The following is a 24,781-nucleotide window of genomic DNA, read 5'->3' on the forward strand; positions in this document are numbered from 1 at the left end:
AGATTAAGATAAACTTCGTAAACTATGCAATAAAAGTATAACTATTTATTTACGCAGATACATAATAATGGGTATTAAATAAACTAATAATAGAAAACTTATATTTAACTAAATGTATATATTTACATGTTGGTGGCGCTCTTCTGTTGCCCCCACCCAAAGGTACCCATGATGCTGGCTGCGTTTCCTCTTTGTATGGCCAGGGATAACTTTACAAGGCGCCTCTGTTAGACTGTAAGGATCTTGTAAATTAAATAAACACACTGGGGCATGCTGAAAAACAGCGATCGAAAATCTGTTTTCCGTCGACTTATGCTGAGCATGTCACCATTTGCCAAAAGAAAATTTTAATTTATTGAAGTACTTGTTTTAACTAAAATAGTATATTGTAACTTAGTCATAATTAGTTATAAGGTAGAATAAGTTATGTAAGGTCATTTTTATTTTGGCAATAAAGCATATTTTACTTTACTTTACTTTATTTTATTTTATTTTTTTTTTATTTTACATTTGAGGAAAACTTACAGCTATTAATAGTTGGATAGCAATTGTAAAGTGTAACTAAAAGCCAATGATCAGTTTTCACTGATATACAACTTAATAATATAAAGATCACAAGATTGTACACTCATACTTAATTATGCTAACAATAATGTAACATAGTTTTTGTTATTAAACGTAAATATAGTAATTTAACTATCTAAATTTTAACTCAATAACTAACTAATTAATAAATAATTTCTATAGTTTTTTTTTAAATACATTTAAAAGTAAATATACCAAATACTTACCTATACAATGACATGAAACAATTATACAAAGCAACGTGCACGGCTTAATAATATAATAATAATACACTACTACTGCCGCTACGCCAAAGACGACACGAAATTGCGGATAAAAATTGCTTTGACCGTTTCCAAACTACTGCCAAATATATCGACCTCGCTTGAGTTGCAGAGACTGTTAATTGCATTACTTGCTCGTAAGGAAAAGAAATTTTTACGGAAATTAGTGCTGCAAGCAGGTATGTGGAGGGTTTTAAATTTCCTGGATGGTCTGGTTGGAACATGGAAGTTTACCATCTCGAGCAGCTCCGGACAGTCTACGTAACCTCTAATTATTTTAAAAAGGAAAATAACGTCTGCTACTGTCCTACGGAGTTTAAGGGGAAGGAGATGGAGGCGTTCACAGCGGTGTTCGTAGTCGGTGTAGGGAATCTTAAATTTAAATCCGACGTAGCGTGTGAACTTCCTCTGTATCTTCTCCAGCCTATTTATGTAAACATCGTATTGAGGGTTCCAAATCTGGCTGGCATATTCAAGATGACTTCGAACATACGCACAATACAGCAGCTTTACAGTCTTCATTGATTTAAAAGGCTTAGAGGCTCGCATAATAAAACCAAGAGATTTGGACGCTTTACTTACAATATGGTCAATATGCTGATCAAATAGTAATTTACTATCATAGGTGACACCTAAATCACGCGATGAGAGCGCCCTTGCTAAGTTTTGACCTTTGATTGTATAAGAAGCTTCGAACAAATGTCTCTTTCTAGAAAAAGTAACACAGTAGCACTTGGCGACATTTAGGTCTAACTTGTTACTCACGCAATAGCGGTCAAGTCTACATAGATCCTCTTGCAGACATAAGGCATCAGCAGCATTATTGACGACCATAAATACTTTCATGTCGTCTGCAAAAAGTAAATATGAGGAGTTTTTAAAACAGGTGTCAATGTCGCCGATAAAAACAATAAATAGTAAGGGACCTAACAGAGACCCCTGAGGTACTCCAGAAGGGATATTTCTCCAAGCAGAAGTGTAACCATTAAGTACAACCGCCTGAGACCTATTGCTAACATAGGATGTAAACCATCTGAATAGATTACCTCTAATGCCAGCAAGATGAAGCTTGTTCAGGAGTAAACAGTGGTCTATTCGGTCAAAGGCTTTACTGTAATCAGTGTATATTGCGTCGACTTGATCACCGTTATCCATATTACTTGTAACAAAGTCACTAAAAATTAAAAGGTTAGAGACCGTGGATCTTTGTTTAAGAAAACCGTGTTGGGCTGGACTAAACGTATGCTTCAGAGCGCTGTAGAGCTGCGTGTAGATAATGCGCTCCAGGATCTTAGACAGTAGACACAGTTTGGATATAGGTCTGTAGTGCTCGACGCAGTCTTTGGAGCCCTTTTTATGAATTGGTGAAATAAAGGCGGCTTTCCAGCGAGACGGCATAATACCTTCATTGATACAGCGTTGGAAGAGTAATGCAACCGGTACACTTAATTCAGATGCACAATTTACTAAGAAAGCGGCTGGTATGGTATCAGGCCCTGCAGATTTGGTCAGATCTAATGAACGCAGTAGTCTCTCAACCTCAGATGCATTGATTTCCACTGAGCCAATATCGCAATTTGAGTTAGAGGGGGCTATATTATTAAATAAGTTCTGTTTAGCGTTGCTAGAGGAAATATTACTATTACAGTGGTTCAAAAAAGTTGACTGAAAGTATGATGAAAAAAGTTCGCTAATACCTTGGCCAGTGTCAGAAGTTACACCATCAAGAGACATGGAAGAGGGAAATGTACTATTATTGTTTTTACTTTTTAAGTACGACCAGAATGCCTTAGGGTTTGTTTTAATAGAATTTTCAATGTTTGAAATATAGGCTGAGAAACAATGTCGCTCGGTTTTATTGACTCGGTCTCTCAGAAGGCGAAACGATGATTCGTCTGATAAATTTTTGTAGTTTTTAAACTTTTTCAAATATTTGTACTTTTCTCTAACCATCTTTATGAGAGAGCTGTTATACCATGGAGGGTACTTTAACCTAGACTGACTATGGGTAGGAATGTAGGTGTCCCTTAAATCAAAAATAAATTTATAGAACACTTCAACCGCGTTATTTAAATCAGCTGCGCTCAACAGGATGGTCCAGTCCGTCTTACTCATAAGTTTATTTATTACTGAGTAATCCCCACGGTTGTATGAATATCGTTTGTGCGGAACACTAGCTAACGGTTTAAAGTTACCGAATGATGCATTGATACTCAGAGCCTTATGGTGGGGATCCTCGGGCACCAGCGGGTCCAAACAGGCCTGCACCGACACCGCGCGGGTGCACAAGACCAGATCTAAGATACGGCCATGAGCGTTACGGATATCACAGTACTGTTGTAGGTTGCAAGTATTAATAGTGTCAATAAAATCTATCATATAATCAGAACATAAATTACTTGGTATAAAACCTTCATGTGAAGGGGACCAGGTTATAGAACTCATGTTAAAGTCACCTAAAACCAAAAAAATATCCGTTTCATTGTCACTAATAACGTCTGATAATTTGGTGAGATAGTTATGTAACTGCGCTGTAAAAGATAAGTCTTTTTTATCGGAGCATAGGTACAGCAGACAAAGTTGGATATTAGGTGCCCCACCGCGCGGCCGTGTGTCGGGGGAGCGAATCGTCACCCATATATCTTCGGCTGAGGACTGATATTCCACCCGCCGAGATGCGTGGAGCTCACTCTTAGCTGCGATCATTTTAAAATAACATTTGGGTGAGGTGCGGTGAAAATTACGTCTATTATATAGTTAGAAGTGTTTCTTGGTCTAAGAAATTAACCCTATTTGTTTGGGTTAAAAATATCTACATTAACACTTTCACAAAAGCCTTTCATGAATAATAGTTACTTTAAATAGACAAAGTAAGCAATTAGTGGTTCTTTCTTTTAAATATCATTTACCTTCTCGTACTATTTATGGACCGCTTTGCTTTAAAAGCTTAGCGAAAGTTTCATACTAATGATCGGAAAATAAATGACAATAGATCTCTTGAACGAGTTATGAGTTTTAGTTTCTAATTTTAGCCGCAACGGTTGGTACAGATTAGGACATGCAATACCGCAATACCGGTATTGCATAATACCGGGATCCCGGACAAAATCCACGCTTTTTTCAATACCGGTATTGAAAGTTAATACCGGTATTGAAGTAATACCGGAATCGGTCATTTTTTAGGCTATAAATCAAGCGATTAAGATATAGTTAGACTTGTGCTCCTATATACTGTTAAAGTGCACTTGTTTTCAACCGTTACATGCGGTTTTTGGCCTTATTGGAAACCTTCTTGTTGTCTATGCGTTCTAAAATTTTAACTCTAATACTCAATTCTCGTAAAAAATATTACATAATACAGAATTTGTTTGCTTTTTCTTGTTGTATTTTGCCCTATACGACCTTTAAACAAAATATTATATGCCATTTATAACAATGAAGTCTAATACCGGTATTAATACCGGGATCCCGGTATATAGTTCTAATACCGGAACTCAATACCGCTATTGAAAATATTACCGGTATTGCATGCCCTAGTACAGATACGGTAAGAATCGAAAATACACGTAGGTACCTACATTTTACTATCTACCTACCAAGGCATGGCCATTTTCTTTAAATATTTTTCAGGAGCATTTGAGGACCCTATTCTTAGAACAACAACGTTGTCATATTTCGGATGTCCCCGCTTTAGACTGTGAGATTGTAATCGTGATATTTCATTTACAGCCCAGAGACCGTAGAGATTAGCTTCTTGTGGGTTACTCTAGATTGGCAAAAACTAACGAACGAGACTTGTCACGCAATATCGGTACGTTGAACGCAACGAGACAGATTCATAGTTAGCGCAGCGGAGCGATCCGAACTACATGTTAGCTAAAGAGACCCCCTCCCCCTGGCCTGTAAACAAGGTCTGACCTGGATGTTATTACCTGCACCAGTCTCCTAGGATTTAATCTTGACGCGTAATAAAGCTGAGCTACTTCTTGTACGAGAAAAGTGTTTGTTTTCAACGGTCTGTTGTTTAACCGAACGGTTAATAGAATGTAGGGTCTTAATAGAATTGTTGATGAACTGTGCTAAATGCTGAGTTTTATTCAAGCATAATTTTAAAGATTTTTCTACTGAGTAAATAATTATTGCTGATATTATGTGTTGATGGTCCTGGGTCTCTTACCTCAAAATCTTGACACTGTTTAACAGGATGTTATAGCGCTATGAAATGCCTGTTAAATCTGGTGGTAGGCAAATTTCTAGTGTCAGCATTTAAATGTCTTTAATTAAAAGCCTGCTTACGAAGGTATACAAATATATACTATTGATTGAACCGAAAAAATATGTTTAGTCTCCGACTTCTACTTATTTTGTCAATAGATTATAGAGAAGTTGTTTTCCTGGGTTTCCAACTTATACCTTTTATGGCAAACAATGCCTTTGTAGCTACATTGTTGCAAAGAGCTTACAGATACGTATACTTTCTAAAGGGAAAATACAAGAACCGTATTTTGGTCTTTAAGACATAAAGTCGATTCAAACAACAAACTATTAGCATTGTGTGAGTCCCCATTTGTTATACCGACTACCTAGTAAGTATCTACTTACATTGTTGTTTTTTTAAACAAAATATTTTTTATGAATTACTGTCGTTTAATAGAATAATCATCAACCAATAAGTCCCCTTTTTGCAGGCCATTCTTCAATCTCGCAGCAAAACCACCGATACATTACATGGATCGTAGTAATCTGTTTCTAACGAACACGCGATCTAAAGCAATGTTTATGATTTAACAGCCATCAAACGATCCAATGATTCCAACAGTTCTTGTTCTGAGGAAAGTGCATTTAGAAACCCATAAAATAACCAATGTTATTTCACTTCAGAGAGAGCAGAGGCGTCGTGGCGTTAAATGAAGATTTGATCGTGTCAGAGTGCAATTGTTTAGTGTCCACTTGTCCAGTGATGCTTATTATATTGTTTAACTGTTGACTGAACAAAATGACTTTTTCTTTACGCTATGAGCTCACCTTACAGCTCTCATCCGAATCCGCGTTGTTCTGTGCCCTCATAACTTAAACTTCATAAAGTAATTAAGTTAATTCAATCATTACAAGAGAATATAGACATATCGCTAGTATCGAAAATATTTTTGAAAAGAGTCTCGATTTAATTTCTTAATTCAAACATTAATTTATTGACGGATCTTAAGCTTCTTTGTTTTAAGGTACAGAAGTGAACCGTACCTAACCTATGGTAAGTGGTGAGTCTGGTGCACCCTAGATATTCCTAGGTTTTCTACACTTACTGTCGAAACCTTTCACCATGGTGAAAAGCCCTAGTAAAAGCTCTAGTGTTTGCTACTATAACGATAAGAGGATGATCTTGAAAACTATTTCACAACTGGCAACATTTTCTAAGATCCGGAAAAAATCTCTAAATTATTTTAAGACAAAATGTTTTGTTTGAAACACTCGGTCTTGCACTAGCTGTAGTCAAAATGGAGCATTCAACTCATATCTCCGCCTGTGTTACCTTTATTACTCTTATTACTTATGAAAAACTCACATAATTTCGAGCAAGTAATTTTATTCTTAATGGTTGTTGGGTTACTTGATGTAAGATTAGATTACGTTTCACCGTTGTGTTTTTGCCTGAAGATGAATCATTTAAATATTTTTGTGCATTGTTAAATTTTATTGATAGTTGAAAATTCCGTAACTCGTTATTTATATTGCTATTGGAGATTAGAAGCAGTAGTGCACCATTTTTGCTAAAAGCTTTAATTATGTTAAAAACAGCATAGAAAAATGCTCTGCTGGCACCTGTTTAAATTCAAAAACGCGCTCCAAAAATAAATATGAGTTTGATTTTCCTCTTTAAAATTATCATTCAGATACGATACGCAACGCAACTAACAAAGCAAACCCATTGAAACAAAAACTTTGATTACGCCAATGCGTGAATGCACCTATAATTTAATTCCTAATGCATGTGGAACCTCATCATCTCAAAGATATATCATGTGAAGTCGCCAGCAAAAAGTTACATTACACTGCTTTCATGTTCATTATAATTTTTTAATTACATGACATACTATTAGCAATATTCCCGTGCGCTGTAATCTACCAGTCAGGTGATAAACGAAGCGTGTAAGAAGCAATTAAGTATCTTGTAAAATAAGTAGGGACCTAATGTTCATACATATTATTTAAGTAAGTAAGTAAACAAATTATTATGGATTTTTATTGTAAGTTGTAATTGCTCTCATCATATCTTCATAGAGGAATTTTATAATACAACGTCTCGAATGCAGGTTAATTTACCAGATAAAATAAATAAATAATTGGATCAACTGTAAATTCGCGAAAAAAATACAGCTCTTCCATAAATTTTGGTTGTCTAGACATTGAACTTCAGTATGGAACAATTTTTTTTATTTTTATGAGCTTATAGGGGCTTATTCTTTTGAAAAGAATTTAAATTTTTAGAGTAAGTATATTTTTTTCATTGTCTTAGTAGCTACTAGCTACTACATCTCGGGGCTGTATGTATAGTCTATAAGCAGTAGGTAACTGGGGGCTCGCGTCGGTAAAAGTGCGCTGTTCAATTAGAACGAATGAGATGGAGGCTGCGATAGGGATAATAAGTGGGTAGTCGCGATTACGGAGAGAGCTGCCGAGACACGACCGAGGGAATGCACAGACGGAGACAGACGACTAACATTCCCGGGAACAATGGCTGGAAATATTACTCCAAGCTTTACAAGTAAATTGTACCTACATACATGCCTAAGTACAAGCAGACATCCATCTTCATAAAAGGGGAACATAAAAATGTGATCATTATCCAAATGAGAAACCTCTCTGGCCATAAAATAAGAGATCGGGAAAGTCGTGTGAATAAACCTTCATACATAACGCAGTATAAAGGATTATAAAGAGCTTTTCGCCCATTAAGCGAAGAGAAAACGCAGCACAATATGAAAAACAGTTTCACTTGCGCCTCGCGCGTAGGTCACGGGCTCGAGACGCGATAGTCCATTAAGATAGTCGGTGGCAAGCGACAATCGGCAACGTAATTATCTCGCTCGTTTGTCGTGACCGAACTGAAATTACCATTGCATTAGAGCAGGGAGGGCGTTTGTTGTGCATCCACAATCATAACTATATCAGAGAGAGGCGCCGGCGCCGCGGCTCAGTCCTAGCGCGTCGTCCGCCCGCTGCGCGCGCAGAAAGTGAAACCAACACGACCGCGACCATGATAGCGCTCGCCCTCTGCGCCCTGACCCTCGCCCTGCGCGCCGGCTGCGCCGACCAGACGCAGATAGAGAAATATGGAGAAAACAAATTCAAAAAGTACCAACTGGATGTGCCCGGCAAGAAACCCATCACCATCATAGAAACAGCTTCCAGCGAAGTTCCTCATGAGTGGGTGGACATTTCCGTGAATTCCGGAAGAGGGAAAGACGACATGTATATGAAGAATATGATGACGGATATCATCCACGACCACGACACGGCGGGCGACCACCCGAGGTGCTACGGACCCTCGTGTCAAGAAGGATTCGTTGAGGACGAAGGACCCCAAGGAGAAATGGATGAAACAATACCGGAAGTTCAGGAAAAATCTAAAGACTTCCGGGACTTTAACAGTGATCGACTTCAAGCAATAACTGCTCTTGCCGAGAAACTTAAAAAACAAAAACTAAAAGTTGATAAATACTACAGCCAACCCCCTCCTGTTGACCAAGATGAAGAAGAAGATAATGGAAAAGTGTATACAACGTGGAATAGACTAAAAGTGAAACAACATAAGCACCCTTTTGATGACAAAGACGGATGGGTGACTTTAGAACCAGTGGCGTGGTCAACTAGTAAGATCTCAAAGTGGAAACCAAATGTTAAAAAGCAAAAACCTGTGTGGACCGATAATGACGATAGATTTCCAAGTGACGGCCAATATTCTATGTATCAAGGAATCATCAGCTCTCAAGGACAGGCTCAAAAGAAGCCATCAATGAACCGTCCCGTTATGCAGTACATCAACAACAAGTTACACGTGACTAGTGATTCAAATTGGGAATCAGAAATTCCTTCAAGGCCATCTTGGACCAAACCTGAGAGCCACTACAGCTACCCTTCCTCATGGAACCCTGATGACGGAAGGAAGCCCCACAAACCCAACTGTGACAATGAAGAACAACCTTCAAGTGATGACACTATGTATTACGGCATGTCGGACCCCGTGGTGACTGATTCCCGACCCTCATACTTCCCTTATGAATACGAAGCATTGAAGCGACCTATTAGAAGACCAACCCAAGTGGTTTATGCTGGACCTCCCGACGTGGACAGTGATCGTGCGTCAAGACCTCCTTTTGGGGACGGGCAGTGGGTGCTGCTATCGACTACCAAAGGGTATCGTAACAAGAAACGCCAGCGGTCGCTTTCTTTCACAGATGAAAACCCTCAGAGCGATCCACAGACCATCACGTCTCACCACACAGTGGGCCTCACCGTCCTGCCGGTGGACAACAACTACACGAACATGACGACGTCTCACGGGGGCTTGTTGGAGGTAGAGAAGAGCTTCCAGACGGTGGAGGAGTCCAAGCGTGACATGGACAGGAAGAACGAACGGCCGGATGAGGAGCCGGCGGCGACGGAGATCAGGCCTGGAGGCCACCGTGTGGTGAGGAAGAAGGTGTATAAGGGCAGCATGGCTCCGGATGGCTCGGCGGTGCTGGCGGCGGTCGGGGCCGGCATGGTGCCCGCCACTATGGCCATGGTGGTGCCCATGATGCTGGGGAAGAGAAGAAGACGGGATCTCCATCGCATTCGCCGTGAAGTGCCGGTGGATCGTATGGTATTCAAGTTTGAATAGTGTTGCCGTAATATTTATTTTTGAGTATTAGTTTTGACTGTGATTGTGTATACTTACTATTTATTTATTTATTTATTTATATTTGGAAAACCAACCAGCAAAATACAAGTTTATGTTACATGGGGGTTATATGACATTTCAAGCGAATAACAGGTTTTCACATTTTTCTAATTTAGGCACTTAATTTTAACTAAGATGAAACAGTGACTTAATGACATTGTAAAACTGAAAATATTATACAATTTTATAGTCTGAAGAAAAAAAAAAAACAAGCAAAAAGAAGTAAGTTGAAGACTATCCCCCAAATTCATAATGATTTTAGATACTATAAAGTAAGTTTAAAATTAACGTTGTGATATACGAGATTTAACTTTTTGACTGACGTAAAGAGTCGAAACTAGTCGACACTAGTACGATTCAAGGTACTTAAATTTAAACCTTGTTGTAAATTTACAATAGTGTCTATGAATTTGAGGGTAAAATATGTAAAATCTTACTTATGTAAAACCATATAACAAGCAGTATTATTTAAATTCTTATACATATTATTATGTGCATACTATGTTTATAGATTATATATATATACGCCCAATATAAAATATATAAAAGTAAATGTATTCAATATGACAATACCACCGGACTATTCGGACTTATCACCGATTATTTGCACTACATGGGATCTAAAAGAAAGTTTATTATTATGAAAAATGTAATTTATAACGTGTGCTGCTAATGGGTGATACGAGTATGATGGAAAGAGAGTTTTGTTTCATATATGATTTATTGAACTTTATTTACATGGTCTAAGTTTGTATATTTATTGTTATTGCGAGTACAATATCACGTATTATTATAGCTTATATGCAAGTACTTATATAACAACAATAAATACAAAATTGAATTGTAACAGTCGATGACCTTACAATTACTTGCATAAAGTGTTAACAATCTTCGAACTTATAAATCATTGGTCTCATTTGTACTTAACTTTTAAAGTTAGTACATAATTTACTTAGTATAGATTATACAACTTGTATTATTAGTATTCATATCTGTAGAGGACCTCTCCAGGTCTGCTGTATATGTTGCCGGCGTGGATCGCTTCCATCAGATACTTCACTCCGAATAAACAAATTATTAGGAGAACTGCAAGAGAATAAAAGGAGAATTTTAATAACGAGTATGATTAAAATAACTGTCGCATGTGGTAAACTGTCTACGTTAAGATAGTTATTTGTTAAATTTTGACATTGTTAGTGGTTATAATTCTAAAATCTCGTAATGAACTTTACTTTATAATGTGAATTAAAAAAAGCTTGCGAAGATAAAGTTAAGTTTAAACTTTTATACTCGAACTAGAACTGCCACAATGAAAATATTTTTAAGGTAATTTTAATGCATTTACTTAATTTTAAGATATTTATTAATAAATACATGAATGTGAAGGCTATTATTAACCTCTCCAACTATAATTGTAAGATATTCTTTCTTCCTGATTCCGGCTCGTCACTTTGACGAATACTTCTAGTTTTTCCGTCATTTCCAGCACATTGCATACGTAATGAAGTCAGCGTTGCTTCCTATACTTAAACACGCCCTGACACACAAACTTATTGCCCCCCTCTTAGAGCATTTCAGTCTAGCGTATTTTTCGGCGCGTATATTGATATTGATGGTTCTTGAAAGCGCGTCTTTTGTTCTAAATAGTGTGAAAAAGTTTTCCAGAATGACTTTCAGAGTTTCGGCTTGCTATACCCTTTTTGCAACCCCCTGTATATCCCCTCTCTTACCATCAGACGCGAGGAGTAGACCCAGCTGCAGGTACCCGCGCGAGGTGGCCTCCAGCACCAGGAGCACCAGCGACAGGAACAGATGCACGAAGCTGTACGCGAAGAATGTCGACACCAGGCAGTGGTTCGCCTGGAAGAAAGGAAGTCGGGGTTAAAATACTCTTTATGCTTGGACACAAATGGAATTTAACACTAATTACTTCGTTCATGTCAACTAATAACACTAATTACTTCTTTAATACTCTTTATTTTGAACCATGAAACAAAACATTACAAAATGAAAACTTGTAAGATGCTTGTAAGTATGTACTTAAATAAAATAAAACAAAAGGTCGGTCTTATTGCTCGAAAGGAATCTCTACCAAGTACAACGTTTAGATGGAAGAGATATTTAAATTTTATAGTTATAATTTTTATTAATTTATGGGAGTTGAGGTTAGCAGCGAGCTTTGTTGTTTAAAAGGTTTGTCGAGAAAGCTGAGGGGAAATGTAGGTAGGTACTTATGGCGGATTTGAGTGACTCAGAAATAGTGTAGCGTGGTCCTTATAACAATATGATTCCTTCTGGGTTTTGAACCTGAGACCTTTGCCCCAAAATGCCCTCTTCTAATATCTACCTATTATGTTATAACAGTTGGTATTTTTGTGGAGCGAAAAAACAGTTTCAGGCAATTTAGAATTGGCTCGCTCAGATATCATTTGTAGAGCATCTAAGTGATTAAGATTGAACTAGACAATGAGCATTATTTGGTAACACAATAAAGAAGTCAATGCACCTCACACAATCATGGGAGCGCGCACAAAAGGCGCATAGGCAGAGATTGGCCGGAGAGCCAGCAATTACTCAATTTGATACGGTTACTGAAATACATTTTCTACTAATTGCAAGCCCATAAAATTCAGGGTAAGTAAATTATCATGCAAATATTGTAGTTATTTTTAAAGTGGTAAACGGAAACCGGACAGATTATCGTTGGCTGCAGATCGCGAACTTGTTTTGACAACGATTTTCGGGATTGAATTTTTGACTTCGCGATACTGCTGCTCATTCTGGTACTAAACAGATTGATTGATTGATTGATTTTTAGAATTCTTTATTAAATAAATATAAATACAGTTGACACAAAAAAATACAAATTGAGTCGACACACAACTTCAAAATGATTGTTTTTACCAGGCTAGGCACCTACAAAAAACTTATAACATGACCTAACAACTTAAATAACAATAAATGTTTTAACTTACTTAGCGGTTTCACTCTTTATTAATATTTATTACACATGTACTATTAGTTTTTTAGTTACATTTTAAGGCACAGTACATAACAGATACATAGTAGTAGACAAATGGTCTGATGAGGCCGAGAACAGAATAAGGGGCTCCTTAAGAGAGGCCTGTCTAGCATAGGCAGATTTTTGTATAACGCTTTTGAAGAAACAAGATGGCACATTATTTGAAAAACCTTATAGGTATACTTAATAATGAAAATAACTCACCTTATAAGCTCCACACAGGAACAAACACGTAAAGAGAAACAAGAAGAACGAAATGACAATGTAACTGAGGTAGTATATCATGGTGACTGCCGCCTCCAGTGACTCCTGACCCTTCCCGAACAGTTGCTCCAGGTGCTCCCAGTTCCTGAACTTGCCCTCATGAGGGGTCGTCGTTGTCTGGTTGCCGCTGGTGTCGTCTGATTGGGGCACTACTGTGAGTCCGAGGCAGTACAGATTGTACGCCATCACTGCTAGGGATATTATCTGCAACAATGGTTAGGATGATGTGAGTAGATGGTACTTTGCAATTACCTAATAGCTATTAGTCTATGCTAATAGTTAAGTAGTTTTGTTTTCAAGTTCTTTGAATAATTAGTAAGCATCATGTAATAAGATCCCCTTTAGACTTCTCTAGAGTATTTCATTCATAACTCAATTTTACCAAACATTAAGAAAGCTATTAACATGGGAGTGTACCTCTAGAAGTCTAGATAATTGTAAGTACCAGCGTGTATTTTATGATCACCTTTAAAAAACACGTTGATGATCTTTTTTATAAATATACCTGTGTAGTCTACTTTGGCTTTCATGTTCAGTCGACTGCAAGACATCTGTAAAGCTCATCGCGTATGCTCAACAGAAAATATAGCGAGCGCCTGATCCGATGTGAATAGCAAAATGCTCACGATCTGTGAATGCTTGTGCCTCTCATTTCATAAGGCGATATATATGAGCTTTTCCATTTCCATACTTACCTAAGTAATTTATAACGTTTAATCGTAAGTAACTTACCCAGGTAATTTTAAAACCAAGATGATGTGTATATACCGTGTATGTTTCGCTACATTTCAGTAACTATGCACAGACTGACAGACACATTATACTGAACAAACTTACAGCACTTCCTGTATGTCCGTCAAAAGTAAAAAGTACTTACAATTAGCATGTACCCGAAGACGATGTTGCCCACCCTGAGGGGGAAACACAGCAGGAACTTCCTGGTCATCGCTCCTGGAACAACAGAAATTTTCTTTTTAATTGGACGTTCGGAAACATTCATATTTTCCTCACGACGAGTGGAGAGAGCGGTTTTAATTTTCACGCTTCTTCGTTCGGAAAATGATGGAAATTAATTGGGAACATAATATAATATTTTTGTAGGATAATGTTAAAATTGGTCCTTGATATTTTTCTTCTGATAAACGATCTTTATGTAAACGAAATATTATTGAAAACATAATATTATAAGTTTATTTACTTTTAATTAAGTACATTAAAAGTAAATAAAGTCAGCATTAAAATATAGCAATCATTAAAAGTTTACAATAATCGTCACAATAATAATTATTGATTCGCTGAATCGTCTGTTAATTCATTTTTTATTTATATCCTTACAGTAAAATATTTACCTAACTATTTCTGACTGGGTCCCACCACGTTCAACCATAGGAACTTCACTCACATAATTTTCTAAAAATAATTTTACAGGTAGGTAGGTACAATAAAAACTTATTTTAAAAATAACTGCCACGGTTCACGACTGCGTTGCTACTAATCGTCACATGTTATGTTATTCCTTGCATACCTTCGACCAGCTGACTGAGAGCCCTCAGCATCGCTCCTTGCCTTTTTTATTCCCTTCATTATTGTATCGGGGCTCGAGGTGGAAAGTGTCATCTCAAAGTGGGCGGAATTAACCACTAAGGTTATTTTGGATTTGGATATGCCACATTTATTAAGAAAAATTAGCTTATCAAAGCTTTGTAATAAGTATCATAACTGTTTGAAATTACAGTAGTAATGTGGGTCATTCATAGAAAATTCATATTTTTGTCATTTTTCCATATGATTAATTGATTATACAAAAAACTTCTATAATATAACTACGTGACTCAATTATTGTGTCTTCAAGAATTACCTTCGTAAGTTGTAGTACCTACATTGGATAGGCTGAAAGCTTTTCCCCAAAAATGCTTTTAAGAACCTAAACATAAAGCTTTAGGCACTTACGAAAGCAAAGCTTTCATAAAAACATTTCACCTTTAACCTGCCGCATCCATCTTTCCTACTCAAGCCATCCTCGCGGGCATCCACAAGCAACGCCACGGTTCGTTGGTCCACATGGTTGAACTAGCTTTTCAACAAACAACATCTACTAAAAACTGCACTCTAACACCAAGCAATAAGTGTGACGCCACGTTAGCAAACGCGCATAATTAAGTTGGTAATCTTCCGCACAGGTCGCCAAAGGGACCCTCTTAATAAACCAGTGAACGAACGGGCCAAGGTCGGGACTCCATAAAAGGACTAGCAGCAATTAGAATTACATTACGTCGTATGTCCTCTATAGAAATTAGATCCTTCAATGGAGTCCGACGATGAATAAGGTCATAAAGGATGGTCACGATTTGCTTATGTTTAAGTGTCGAGGCATCAGTTAGTTTATTGAAATATTAGATAATAATAATATGTATGCTTGGTTTCACTGTTGTGAAGCTGCTACAGTGTCCAGTGTCCAGTGTATGATATTCATACCAAAACAGCATCGATGAACATCAACCATTATGCCCGTTATAAATAACTAAATTGTACCTCTAAAGTGAACCAAACCGAAGCGCACAGGTGCTATAGTCGCTGACTAATGTTTGTTCCGCCGCCGCTAAATGGTGCGCATCAAAACTCTATAAACATGGCCTTTACAGGAGCTGCACAAAGCATACACCTACAAAATGTAAACGTAGTCTGGTTCTATGATAGTCACTTGTTTTCTATGTACTCATTTGTATTATAGGTAAAAAACAAAAAAAAAAAACACGCACTCACGCCTTGTACTAATGTACTCCCTTGCGGGGTAGGCTTGCATTATAGGTACTTACTAAAATTTTGTATTTAAATAGAGTACATGACTAATTCTTATGTCATTCATTATATCTTTAATCTTATCACACTTAGGCCCTGTTTCACAATGTCTGGTTAGTGGCTACCTGTGAGATAAAATACATGCTGTCACTCTCTGTTATTATTTTATTGACAGTGACAGCATGTATTTTATCTCACAGTGGTCAGCCACTAACCAGACATTGTGAAACAGGGCCTTAATTTAATCGGTATGGAGAGCTTCGTACAATAAATTATAAGGCAGGTAATCCTGAAATGTGAACTTTTTACCTACTGAAACTACACCATAGCAACAATGCTCCATAGTCATAGCTCAATAGCTCATAGACTGTTAATGTCCAGTTGTCCATGTAGCCACTCGATCTCGACTTGGTAATCCTGAAATGTGGACTTTTTACCTACTGAAACTACACAATGCTCCATGTTACATAGTCATAGCTCAATAGCTCATAGACTGTTAATGTCCAGTTGTCCATGTAGCCACTCGATCACATATTACAAGTTTAGTGCCTGCTAAATGGCATGGATCTCTAATAACGGTCTATTCTGTTAGATGCACTAGGCACTAGGTAGGTACAGTGCAATGGGATCACAAGTCATCTCGTTTATACAGGATGGTACTATACTAATCTCATTTGGCAGTAAGCCGGCTAATGAAGAATGACTGAGTTAGTAGCTTGTTAGTTTGAATTTGATTTGGACAGTCGTATACTATGTGATATGATGATATACCTATTCGGATTATTATTGTGGACAAATACAATTTATAACACCCTTATTTATAGTCTGGGGTTAATAAATCACACAGTTTACGATTAGATACTTCTGTGCATAACATTTACTTTATCATGGGAATCAGTTACACACCATCATATTTCACACTAAACTAAACCGAAGCCTACACTTTTTGCAACACCCTGTATAAGTTGTGAGTCATAACAATAATATCACAAACGGTAAAGCTACACTGAAATAGGAACCAAACAGTCTAAATCGTGGGAAATTAGACTCGTTATCTTTTCTACTAAATTGTCTAGCTCGCGACAACAACTCGTTACGGTCTCTTTTATGGAGTAAGCCTATAAGGGTAGGTACCACTTATGCATATGACCCCAATATTTCGTCCACTATCACTTCCGCAGTAAATTTACACTCAAACAAACATACGACCATTTATATTCCTATTGTCTCTGCAAAAGCGGATGTCTACGATCCCCATTCTTGTACACGTCACAATAAGGACACTTACCCACCTGCAGGTTGTACCTACTACAACTACACCTTAGATTAACAATAAACTAAGAAGATGGAGTGTCAGTGCAAAAAACATCTCGACAAATAACACCCCACTTTTACCACAGAGCTCTTATTTGGAATTAGTTCGTTTAGAAGATTTGTGACCTTATAAGACCGACCTTATTCATTATACTTAGGGCCTGTTCCACAATGTCTGGTTAGTGGCTACCTGTCGGATAAAATACATACTGTCACTGTCTAAAAAATAATGACAGAGAGTGACAGCATGTATTTTATCCGACAGGTAGCCACTAACCAGACATTGTGGAACAGGCCCTTAAGGTCACAAATCAATAACAAGGGTACAATCAAATGTTTGTCATTAAGTTTAACTTAAAACGTTTGTCAAACCGTAAACAAAATGCGAACTGTTTTATCCTTTGTTTTTGTATGAGACCCACCATCGTATTCGTATATTGTCAATCTAAGCACTACACGCATAATTAATGTGCATTACAATTTACAATGCGTATGTGGCACATGCTATACACCTTGCAGTCGAAGACAGACGATTCGAAAGAAAATTAGTTCAGAGGGGCCATTTTTCGTTGGTTTTTATTCAATTAACCATACATTGATGAATAAAGAAAATCATGTAGGTAAGTACTATCAGACAGAAGATCTTAATAAGACATATTAACAATACTCAGGTACCATTATTGTTTAAAGAATCGTTCAAAAAATCTTTAGTAATGAAATCTATTTAATTACATAAAATAGGCAGGGTACATATACCTAGTTAAAACACGAAACACGAGTCGAGTTTGCGTTGTTTTATGCCCCTACGCATGATAGAGTAATGGGTATACAGGGTGTTGCAAAATTGGTATACTAAGCCGAAACCTACATGTGCAGCATGGTATATCTAAGCCCGAAACTGAAATCAGAATTTGGAAATTCGCGAAAAAAAAAATAATTTCCATAGTAAAAAGTCACGTGACCAACAAAGTTTCTATGGAAAATGAATTTTTTTTTGCGAATTTTCAAATTCTGATTTCAGAGATGCCCTTTTTGCAACACCCTGTAGACTATGCCAATAGACCTTCAGTATGCAGTAGACCTTCTAAGATCATTTACTTCGATGGTGCTTGTATGCTTAATATTAATGAACTGCATTCAGGTCACACAAATGAAGAATGATTACTGGATGTGTTACCGAAGACGGCAAGAGACAAATATTTTTAGTTCGAATTTCTTCTATTGTACGAAATCTAATATAATAATCTTTGGTTTTGTACCTTTCTTTATACTTTAATGTCCTTTCAATGTGGTTGTCTGAAAGAGATTACTTTTAGTAATAAGGACGCCGATTGTACTATTTTTTTTATTATCTATGTTTGTGATAGGTACTGTTTCTGTTTGTGTGCAATAAAGAGTATTTTATCTTTATCTATATTGTAATTTATATTTTCAGGTAAGTACCTACCTATATCACTAATATCCATAATCAAAATCTAGAAGCAGCAGGTAAGCACTAGAAATAATCATGAATAGACCAACAAATTAAACTGATAACTGTTTCTGTACTTAGGTAAGTAAGAAATGTAAAAGTAGGTTCCTACTTAAAGTTTTTTTTTACTTAACAGGCAATGCTATCAATTTTGTTATCACAGATGCACCTGCCGCATCATAAAGATAAATGTTAAGTAGGAACTTTTTAGTTTTAAGTATTTTATGGATATTCCGTCGGCTGAATCTAAGAGCATAAATAAGAACATCATAAATAATAATAATAACTTTTACGGCAAGGATCAACCACCATCCATTAAGCCCTGGGTCGGCCCACTAAAGATGCATCACATTAATGTCACCATCAAAGTAAGTAACACCTTTGTTATAACATGACTGTGCACTTTTGGAGACACAATGGTAGATTTATTAATAATATTATTTAGATTCCATATCAATATAAACATCAACTCACTTTTTGAAACACTACTTATATCAAAATATTGCCACGAATATTATTATACATGTATTAAGTAGTAGGAGGTATCCCTTGTCACAAAAAAAGTCGTTCCACCTGCCGAACACACTGTATATATTTTTTATAAATAGTTTACTATGCAGGGCTTAATAATCACGGCTAATAAGATGTCCATATAAAGATTGGAACGAACAACTGTACTACCGTGTTCTCACCATTCTTGTCTAGATTGTACAGTTTTAGTTCCGCGTAAGTACTAACGGACTTTTCTTCTGGGAACTTAGATCGTATGGCTTTTTTTGTGAACAAAAATGCACTTAGCTAAGAAGCACTGTTTAGTAAAAAAAATGAATTTATATCGGATTTATGGCAAAAGAGGCAAAATGTGGTAATTAGAGTTATAGGTAGCCATATGAATTCATTATGTAGATACAATATTAATAAATTATGTACTAAATTGGAACGAATTCTAATTTATTCGATCTTGAAGATCGCATTTACTATATATTTTTAATTAAGTTCCTATTTCTTGAGCAGTAGCTGTTATATTGTATCGTTTGCTAGGTGCTGTATATGGGACATTACTTGGACGTTCCTAATAAAACCCACTTGACATCTAATATAGGTATATCATCTTCTTAATATTATGTGTGTGGAACGACTTTACTATCTACTTACTTTATTGACTAATTCCTAAACATAAGTAACATACACATTGAATATAAGAGACAACACAAGAAAGTCCTCGGACTTCCTCACCTAGCTTCTATCTCCTGTCCTAAAGTCCTAGATCTCCTGTCTTAGCCGGAGTTAATAAGAACCTACCTAGCTACGTTTTATCTGTTCAAAGTTGAAACTCGAAAATAACATGTTATCGGTTCTTTGGCAGACATGTATGTGCATAAAATTCACGACACAAATGAATAGTTAAACGAGAAACATAGATGATTAAGGATAGATGTGTGTTAGTTAGTTTAGTAGGTATGCGGTCAAGGATTTTGGTAGATAGCATATGTAAGTAAATAGAAGATAAGCTAGATCTTAGTTGATATTACCTACTTAGATATATTTTTTTATATTTATTTTTTTACTGTCTGATGATATGTTTAATTATGTGTACCAACTAACACAAAATAATTTTAGGTGAAAAAATAAAACAAACCTTTTAATTTAAAAAAAACACACACACACACACACACACTAATCAAACTTCCGTAACAGTCAAATCACGAAAAACTGTCACATCCTTTTTGCTCATTCACTAATTGCTGTAAATCAACACTGGCCACATAACACCGAAACATAAAAAATAAACACAGTCACAGTTTTAAAATTCGTATTTGGAATGTTTGTGTTGCGCGCGCGCAGACGTCCGGGCGGGCCGGTGGACGCGCGGAGACGCTCCGTTACGTCACCAGCTGTTAGTGACAAGGTCGCACGACTTTTTGGTATAACTCGTAATACTACTTACTACTGGTGTGTGAGGTTTTTATAGTGGGTGTCATACTAGTGGCTTATAGAGGAGTTTCGTAGTTCTCGAGCGAAGCACCTGCCTTACTACTGCAAGTATGTAGTGTATAAGGTGATTATAGTGGGTGTCATACTAGTGGCTTGTTGAGGAGTTTCGTAGTTCTCGGCCGAAGCACCTGTTTGTTAGTCTGTGAACTTGAATTTGGAGTGGATTTGTACCAGCTGCCAAGGTCAACAGTCGTCACGCAAGATTTGATCTCGTGGTTCCGGATACATGCTACATCTACCACAGATCTATGTTATAAATATTTTATGTCATATTAATAATCTTAAGTATTCAATTGCAAATGCGGCTTATACGTTAATAAACTAATAATGCCTAAACTTAGTAGGTATAAAGAACTTCTTTCAGTTACCAGTAAACTTTAATATGTGAAATTAAAGCTATGTTGCACTTTACAAGTAAAATAACGATTGTCTTCCGAAACGGAATAAATCAAATCATATGCGATAAATTAAGAAATTTATTATGTGTCAATTTTGAGATAAATAATAAATTAATTTTTAATTCGTTATGTAAGTAGTTCATAAGCAGGTAGTACATGGTACATGAAGAATAACAAGTACAGTGTAGTACCATACCAAGTGCATTATTGTTCACCTCACTTGTACTGTTTTATCATTATTCTAATGAAGCATTTACTGGCGTATGGTTGAATTCGCCACGCACATTTTCATTAGTTTTCCGATTGTTCTAAACATCAGAAATATTCTTAGGAAAAATGGCGGTAATGTTTGTTAGTGCGTGGAACAATATGGATCATTGCATTACAGAGAATTAACGACCGGTAACAATTTTAATCTCTCTTCAATAATAAACGGTGGAATTTATTCTACACTTGACGATAACAACTCCAGTGTGTCCATATTTGTTAGAGATCGCTTTAAGTGATAAGACCGCCTAACCCCTAATTAAGTTAAGATTGTTAATTTTATTATTATTTTTGTATCTATCGATCTATTTGTGCTAACAAATAAAAAAAACATTTTATTTTTTGTAAGTAGGTACCCAAATTTTTGGCATAATCATTTCTGGGAGAAAGAAAAAGGTACAACATAATATTGATAACAGCATTAAAGCGCTGCTCAACAGGCGAGGCGGTGAGTATTTGTGCAGCGCCGGCGACAAGTGGCAGACGCGAGCGCCTCTTTGTCACGAGAGCTATACAGCGCTGCAACAGCTGAGGACACCTAGCTGACAAGATAATAAACCTACTCGCGCGCGACATTTACTGTGCTACCACAAAAAAACTTTAAACACTGTTTAACTAGTGATTAAAACGAAATTTCACAGATTTTGTAGGCGTTTGACAGCACTAAATGTCTGTTAAATACTGTCTAAGTTTTTGTGGCCCTTAGTTTTTCTCGGTGTTTATAATATTAACCATTTAACTAATTATTTTTATACTATGAGTAAATACCGTAATGAAATTACCAACATTTTAGTCAACATTTAACACGTTTCAGTTTTAATATAGTTTCTTATGAAAACATACTTTAGATTACCTAGGTATAGGTACTAACTTGTATTATCGACCACTGTGAATGTGAAAACTAAATTCGTTACTTATCAAATTTTAATTTGCTTGCGTCGTAAATTCAACTATAGTCAAATATTTAGTTTTTTTTTCAATTGGGAATTTTATGTATTGGTCGTCTGTAAAGAGATTGGCTGGCTGAACTAATGAAAACCAAAGTTCATACTTAAACTTTGTTTTCATTTATACGTAGGTCACTAATTAAATAAGAGCTTTTACATTACAATCTGTAAATCCTTTGAGTTGAATTAAATCATTTCGATCCTTTCATTGAATGAGCTGGTGATAAATCATTTTTGAGGAAGTAATCAAAGGGAGGGCTCTAAGAATCGATAAGAGGCCCGCCGATGTCTCAATCCGATTGCCTGAAGCCGAGAAGTCAAATCGTGTTTAATGTGGGAAATTGCCTGAAGATTGTGACTTGTACTTAGTGGTTTAGTCTAAAGTGGAGCATTTAATGTTTTATAACTAGTATGGTATACAGATTATCCTTAATACTTTTTGCCCTACATAATCATAACATAGAAAGTAAACCAAATAGACTATACATGGATAGGTAGATATACCATTGAATATAAATTATTTAAGTTTGAATATTAGTACCTTATATTACGTAGATATATATACGTCCACTTAGTAAATTTAGACTTTAAGCTTGTTTCTCATATATAACTTAATTACATTATTAACTTACTACGAAGTTTTCAACTATAGACCTTGTGGATGAGATTCCACTATACATTAATCGAACAAAGGGATTAGCGCCCGGCAGCCAATGATTCTGCTTCAGCAAATTTGGGGCATAAGAAGGTCTGTTTCATCATTAATCTCTTGGAACTAATGTCAAGCTACTGATTGAAGGCCCAATCTATCGCAAGAAAAGTAATTTCAGGATCCACTTACTAAATGTAACTGTTAATCGTAGTAAAAGATAAAAACGCATAATATAAGCACTTGTTAATTAAATAAATCCTCTGAAACCTACCGGAAACCCTGTGTCCGGTCCTGCTTACAACGGTTGTTAAAAGACAAAAGATTCGTAAAATATACAACTAGGAAACGTATTTATTCCCTGTACCAAAATGCTCCCGACATTTTCTTCGATTAATAAATCGAATCATTCGTTCGAGGAAACCTTGAATCACGTTTCCCGAGAGACGCGGGGCGGCGGCGGCGGCGGCGGCAGATACATCGAGTTTATCACATTCTGTCAAATATTTTCACTTTAGTGCTGCCTCGCTCGGATGCGTATTTTAGGTGCTTATTTATTCATTCCTAAATGTTTGATGCGAGCCTGACTGGGAGTTGGGACCGTATGTACGTCTATTGACTACTAAGCCAATCGAAACCTGTGCCCTAAATCCGCTCTAAGCGATAACGCCGTCTATTATCTATTGTGTAAATAAAGCTATTCTATTGATTCTAAGTTTCCTCTTGTCGGGTAGGGGTTAAACGGTTACATTTCAATGAAGAATATCTACTTGAATATAAGCGGAGATAGAATTTAATGAAGAATTCAACGGAATGGAAATAAAAAAACCATCTAAGGGATGCCGTAGACGTTACATATCTACTTAGCGCGATTTTTTAATTAATAAAGTTTCAAAACTCGCAGACGTTAATTACTAAGTTTTTTATAGATGTTCATCGGCGGGTTCGTTACAACGGCTCGGTTTGTTTACGATTGGATTGGTTCAGAGAAATCTTATAAGTGCCTATAGGTTTTTTGCTGTACCTACTGACCTATCCTATCTCAAAATCACACCCTGGGTTTTCAGCTACGACAATAACATTTAGGGGCTAAATATATCACCAACATGATAAACCTTAGTCGGTCAGACAAGTGTTTTTCACCAGCAAGCTGAAAAGAAGAAGAAAAATATTTATTAGTCCTAGTTAGAATTGCAATCTCTTTTAGTCGATCTTTTTATTCTGTTAGTACTATTTACCTACCTTTATTAGGTTTAAAACGTCGACGTTTATAGCTTGACTAATAGATTTCTAAATCGGGTTAATTCCGCGATGCTCGTCCTCTGATGAACTAATCTCCGTGCTACAGTTTTCTCATCCAGCCGCAGTGGCCACTTACAGCCACTTACGACCGAGAAAAGATGAGTTGGTGGGTTTGCCGGCCTTATACACGATTCAAAAGGCTTGGTCCTATCGATCACATGATAAAACTTAAAACTTTTATAGCATTAGGACACTTAAGTAAGTTGGAAAGTGTTTTGAAATGGGCAATCTCAGATGACACTCGTCAATGAATTTCTATCAGAATAACTTTTATACTTTAAGGTCTTCGCACATTATAACAACTCACCGGCGACTCGACTCTATGCTAGACATTGATATTTAAGCCGTGGGTCATATATTCAAGGTTTAATTTCAAAAAATGATTATAAAGTAGTGTACAACGAGTGGCCTACGTATCGTACACTAAAGGTCAACCCCGACACGTTTGTCACGCAATGACCACACGTCGTCCACTCAACGACCACACGTTGTCCACGCAACGACTAAGCGTTTGCGACTGACGCGTGACGGGCAACCATTTGCCAGCCCACCCGTCTACTTCTT

At 36.7% G+C, this 24,781-nt stretch overlaps 3 protein-coding genes across 4 annotated transcripts; 1 reads left to right on the top strand and 2 right to left on the bottom strand.

Moving 5' to 3' along the window:
* Positions 1 to 475: 475 nt before the first annotated feature.
* On the bottom strand, positions 476 to 3,448 carry LOC125489845. Its single transcript, XM_048627173.1, has 2 exons — positions 1,895 to 3,448; positions 476 to 1,699 (listed from the first exon to the last, which is right to left on the bottom strand). The coding sequence occupies exons 1-2, from the start codon at positions 3,291 to 3,293 to the stop codon at positions 870 to 872; spliced, it is 2,229 nt and encodes a 742-aa protein (XP_048483130.1). The 5' UTR covers positions 3,294 to 3,448; the 3' UTR covers positions 476 to 869.
* Positions 3,449 to 8,059: 4,611 nt separating this feature from the next.
* Positions 8,060 to 9,729, top strand: LOC125489915. The gene has a single exon (XM_048627509.1). It carries the CDS (start codon positions 8,104 to 8,106, stop codon positions 9,727 to 9,729), a length of 1,626 nt encoding a protein of 541 aa, XP_048483466.1. The 5' UTR covers positions 8,060 to 8,103.
* A 946-nt stretch (positions 9,730 to 10,675) lies between these two features.
* On the bottom strand, positions 10,676 to 20,547 carry LOC105381411. 2 transcript variants are annotated; one of them, XM_011551127.3, is made up of 5 exons: positions 20,299 to 20,547; positions 13,953 to 14,026; positions 13,016 to 13,279; positions 11,520 to 11,649; positions 10,676 to 10,875 (listed from the first exon to the last, which is right to left on the bottom strand). In XM_011551127.3, the coding sequence occupies exons 2-5, from the start codon at positions 14,019 to 14,021 to the stop codon at positions 10,769 to 10,771; spliced, it is 570 nt and encodes a 189-aa protein (XP_011549429.1). In that variant the 5' UTR covers positions 14,022 to 14,026; positions 20,299 to 20,547; the 3' UTR covers positions 10,676 to 10,768. The 2 variants fall into 2 exon arrangements, with proteins under 2 accessions (XP_011549429.1, XP_048483137.1); XM_048627180.1 differs by lacking the exon at positions 20,299 to 20,547 and adding an exon at positions 14,425 to 14,562.
* Between the last annotated feature and the right edge of the window lie 4,234 nt (positions 20,548 to 24,781).

Source organism: Plutella xylostella, chromosome 18 (genome assembly GCF_932276165.1).
Source record: "Plutella xylostella chromosome 18, ilPluXylo3.1, whole genome shotgun sequence".
Lineage (NCBI taxonomy): Eukaryota > Metazoa > Arthropoda > Insecta > Lepidoptera > Plutellidae > Plutella > Plutella xylostella.